Source organism: Lygodium microphyllum, chromosome 29 (genome assembly GCF_053477565.2).
Source record: "Lygodium microphyllum isolate KBCC chromosome 29, Lygodium_microphyllum_v1.1.10, whole genome shotgun sequence".
Taxonomy (NCBI): Eukaryota; Viridiplantae; Streptophyta; class Polypodiopsida; order Schizaeales; family Lygodiaceae; genus Lygodium; species Lygodium microphyllum.
In genome coordinates, this window is record NC_141163.1 from 96419948 (window position 1) to 96424799 (window position 4852).

The 4852-nt window shown below is 36.1% G+C and overlaps 1 protein-coding gene across 1 annotated transcript; it reads right to left on the reverse strand.

Annotated features, from left to right (window-relative positions):
- Positions 1–1474: 1474 nt before the first annotated feature.
- Positions 1475–3028, reverse strand: LOC148010941 (uncharacterized). Its single transcript, XM_087671477.1, has one exon. It carries the CDS (start codon positions 2991–2993, stop codon positions 2241–2243), a length of 753 nt encoding a protein of 250 aa, XP_087527603.1. The 5' UTR covers positions 2994–3028; the 3' UTR covers positions 1475–2240.
- Between the last annotated feature and the right edge of the window lie 1824 nt (positions 3029–4852).

Genomic DNA, 4852 nt, shown 5'->3' on the forward strand with positions numbered 1-4852 from the left:
ATCAAATGCTACTAGAAAAGTTCCAATTGTTTGCTCAAGACTAATTGATATTATAACTACTTTTTCCTTTTAATGTAAGGGACAAAAGGACCCAACAAGTTGTCAAGGACATGTTAATCATTTTTTTCTTAAGTATTACTTCATGTTACAAGTTTACTTAAAGAGTTTAGATGACCATTCCTATTTTTTCTTTCAAAAATTAGATTCAACATCAAGAGGAAAATATGCAAGAGATAAATGAGATAATATTCAAGATTTTAAAGCCCTCTTTTTTAATCTTGGTTACAATGACTTACTTTTTTTGTATAAATTTGTGATATTGATTTTTTTTATTTCCAATCGCCCAATGCAAGCTTGTAATGATATACATATAAATATTATTTTAAGATAAATCTTATATTACTTATTCCTTAAAATAAGGATTGACAATAAATTCTTATGTTGTTAAGGTGCAAAAATTAGAGGTTTATATGCACAAAATCTCTTCTAAGTGATAATAATGAGGTTCTTATATTCTTTATGTAAAGAATTAGTTTTATCTCTCTTTTTGTCAATTAGCTTTTTTTTAACGACATTTATTTAATATGTAATATTTCATATGCATGATTTACTTGTATTGCATGACTGATTAACTCGAGAAAAATTATGCATATGCAATATATGCCAAATTTGTAAGAGAAGGCCTATAAAAGAGTCAAACAAATTCAAATCAAAATTGAAAGAGAGTTTTTTTTAAAAAAATGTTAAAGTATGCATTTTAAGGTTACATTATCAAGTAAAATACTCCATACACTTAGATGATGATTTGGTCTATTTTGAATATTGAAAAAATAACAAGGCGATACTAGATTATATTTATAAGATAAATTCATAATGTTAAAATGTAAGTTGCTTTTTGATTTTCTATATACTTTTATAGTAATATTAATTTATTAAATTTTAAAAATGAGCATTTATGTATAATATTATAATGTATCTTAAATTCATGCAAACTTAAAAGTAAATATTACAATCAATATAAATTATGAAACTAAAAAAGACAAACAACTACACAAAGTAAGTATCTCATTTTTAATACTTATAGTAAAATATATTTTACTATAAATAATAGCAAAAGATAGTAAATGACTATCAAGATACACCAATGTTTGTTGCAATCCACTTCTACAAATTAAAACTTAACTAAACTTAAGATATACTTTTAATAAATTTGGAATAATGATTATATCTATGTTTCTAAATAAAAACAAATAACTTTTTGAATACAATAACTTTTACTTTTTTAAAAGACTCTTGATGAGATGTCATGAAGGCAATGAAAAATTTCACTTCTGTGCAAAAAGCGAGCTTTTTTTCAAAGTTCATACAATAGCAAAAAATTTTCTCAATAAAAGGAAAAAAACTTATACATAAAAACATAATTTCTCTAGAGACTTTCTTAACATGACATAATTTTTCTAAAGACTTTTTCTTAACATAAAAAAGAAAAGTTGTATACAATGGGGAAAAATATATATATATTCTATATAAGAAGAGTGCCCTTTTCCCTCATTCTAAAAATTCCTAAATGTGTGTGATTGTCTAATAAATTAGTTCTAAAATTTCTATAAGTGTGCCCTTTTTCCTAGTTCTGAAAATTCCTAGATGTGTGTGATTTAGTCTAGTAATTAGCAGTAAATCTCTCTTTTTTTCCTATATAAACATTTATTTCTTATCTAGACATTCCTAGAAAACTCCTTATAATATACAATAAGGTGCAGACTACAAAAAGCATGGTAGGTTGAGGGGAAGGAGGAGGCGGAGGAGGCGGAGGAGGAGGAGAAGGTGCTTCTGCTTATACATAAGTCGCCGAATAGAGAGAGAGAGAGAGAGAGAGAGAGAGAGAGAGAGAGAGAGAGAGAGAGAGAGAGAGAGAGAGAGAGAGAGAGAGAGAGGGAGAGGGAGAGGGAGAGGGAGAGGGAGAGGGAGAAAACCAAGGTAGGTAGGCAGGAAGGAGGAGGCCGAGGAGAAGGTGCTCCTGCTCATACATAAGGCTGTGGCTGAGATGGAGGTCACGCGACACATACAAGAGGCTGTGTCCATTAGAGGACTTGCAGCCTTGGGGATCTGTAACTTGCCAAAAATGTCCTGATTTAGACCTAGAAAACATTACCAGACCCAGCGACCCACGTCGTACCTCCGATGATTGGTCATCCCCCATACAGAAGCATTCGTCAGAGACGAGCCATCAGCCCCCCTTGTCATGCAATGTATGGAAGAGTCCCTCGGATCTCCATCCTGCACGTGGGACAAGCCTTGCTGTTCCTTTGATGCTTCTTCAAGCAAGCTGCACAGTATTGCCCATGGAAGCACGGCACTATAAGGATATTGCGCGGATTCACCAAACAGATCTGACACGTCTGAAGCTCCTCCCGCAGAGCAGCTTCGAGAGCTGCCCTCTCCTGCTTGAGCTTGATGCGAGCCTGTGCTTCCATGGCGGTCTTCTCCCGTTCCGCCAAGCGCAGGGCAGCGCGGCTGCTTGCGAGCTCACTCTGGAGGGAGCTCATGCGGGAGTGCATGTGAGCAAGCATGGTGGACTGCATGGTCGTGAAGGCCTGCGAGAGGAGGTCGGTGGAAACCTTGCTGATGCCGAGCATGTCGCGGATGAGGGCGCTACCGAACTCTATTCTGGAGTCGGGATCTTTGAGTTGGATGTGGGAGAGCTGGCCCAGCTTGTTCTCCAGCTTCTTCGCCTGGCTGCGGAGAGTGCGTTTCAGGTCATCCAATTCTAAGCCAAAATGCTCACTGCATATCTTGCTGGCGATGCAGTTCTCTACAAGACAGGTCGCATTGACGCCAGGCCTGATTACAGCAATGCTGCTGCCCGCTTCGACACAAGCTCCAGAGCTCTTCTGTATCAGCGCGGGCCTTCCATTCTTCGGGCGCTCGTGCTTAGATTTCTTATGCTCGTGCATGCCTCTCACGAAGGATTCTTCGTCCCTCACCTTATCCATCTTGCTGTGTTTCCTGTGATTGCGTTTGGGCTCCATGCAAGCTGGACGTCGAACTGCCGGAGTAAGCAGTGAGCTAAGTTTTAGTAGGGTCACTTACGCGGCAAAAACTTTCCGCCGCCAAAATATCATCCTCAAATTTAAAGCTCAACTTTTGGCGCGCCCCGCAGTAACAAAATTCAGAATTTACTCTAATAAGATTTGAATTTTGAACTGATTAGGTGGAAACCTGGCAATACATTTTCTAACGGGAACAATATTATGTGTGAATATATATATATATATATTTATATATATATATATATATATATATTTATGTGTGTGTGTGGTTAGAGTTATAGTTACAAGTCTCAATACCAAAAGTGGACACCCACAACAACATTGTCGCTAAAACACTTAGCTAAATAAGGTAAATCAAAGCTTTTGCCTTCAAATCAAATGCCACATGTTGTCTTTTTGTTAATCCAACTATGGGATTAGGTTTTGTTAATCAAATGTCTTCATATTGTTTGCTCAAGTTTTGTTCATTAGTTACTTCAGATTTTGTTCAATAAGGTCTGTATTAGACAGCGAGCTATCTATTGCTTGCCAACATCTTTCCATGTGGATTTAGTGGCCCATAACTTACTTTGAAGACATCTAGGTGATGTACATAAAAGATACCATTAGAAAAAAAATGAACTCACAAATGGGTCTTTAAAAATAATATAGTATAATATGTAGGCCTTTTGGATTGTCCAATAAGAAGGCTAGATGTTGACATCCATGGAGGTTCTCTCTCCAAATCTTAGGTTTTTTTTTTTAATGGGTAATGGGAGATTTTAAAAAAGGAAGAATGAATAGTACACAAAATTTGAATTTCTCTCACCTCATATTTCCTGCCCTTTTTTTGGAGAATTTTTCATTTTAGTTTTTTTCCCTCTCATGAAATCAGTTTGACCCAAAAGTCGAGCAACTTACCACTTTCCCTCTCTTCTGTACATTCATGAATTTTTGTCTCCATTGAAGCTCCCTGGTGAGAGTAATTAGGGTTTTGAGCGTTGTACTTACCTCTGCACTTTCTTCTCCATGCAGCTCCAAATTTTGGACAAAACACAAGTACCCATCTCTCTTTGCATTTTCTCTTGTTTGCTATTTTTTCAATAGGGTTTGATGTCGTTTCTTACTGTTATTGTTATTTTATTGCTGATATTGTTTTGGGCAGGAAGCACAGGTGCTCGTCTCTCTCTCTCTCTCTCTCTCTCTCTCTCTCTCTCTCTCTCTCTCTCTCTCTCTCTCGCTCTATGTGTGTGTTGTTTTTCTTTTATGTTGTGTTTTCAATAGAATTTGATGTTGGTTCTAATTGTTTTTTTCTTGCAAAGTTTGGAGCAAGAGGCAAAGGTGTCAATCTCTCTCTCTCTTTAGTTTTTTTTTTTAAATGCTATCTTTTCAATACATCATGATGTTAGTTCTAATCCTTGTTGTTGTTTTATTGCAAATCATTTTGGGTGACATTGCATAAGTGCTCATCTCTCTCTCCCTCTATTTCTCTCTCTATGTTTCCTCTTTTCTAATGTTTTTTCAGTATACCTTCATGTAAATACTAACTCTTGCTATTGTCTTTTGCACAGATCAATTTAGGCAAGATTGGATAGATGCTCGTTTCTTTCTCTCTCCCTCATACTCACACACTCTCTCTTTCTTCCTCTCTGCATTTTTCCTTTCTACTATCTTTACAATAGCGTTTAATGCTAGTTCTTACTTAACGATCAATAGTTATTGCAACACTTAACACAAGGTAGAGCAGAGATTCTGTAGCTCAATTTACGAGTAAATCTGCCATATTTTGTGGTGCCAAAAATTTTTCATTTAATTAGTGACAT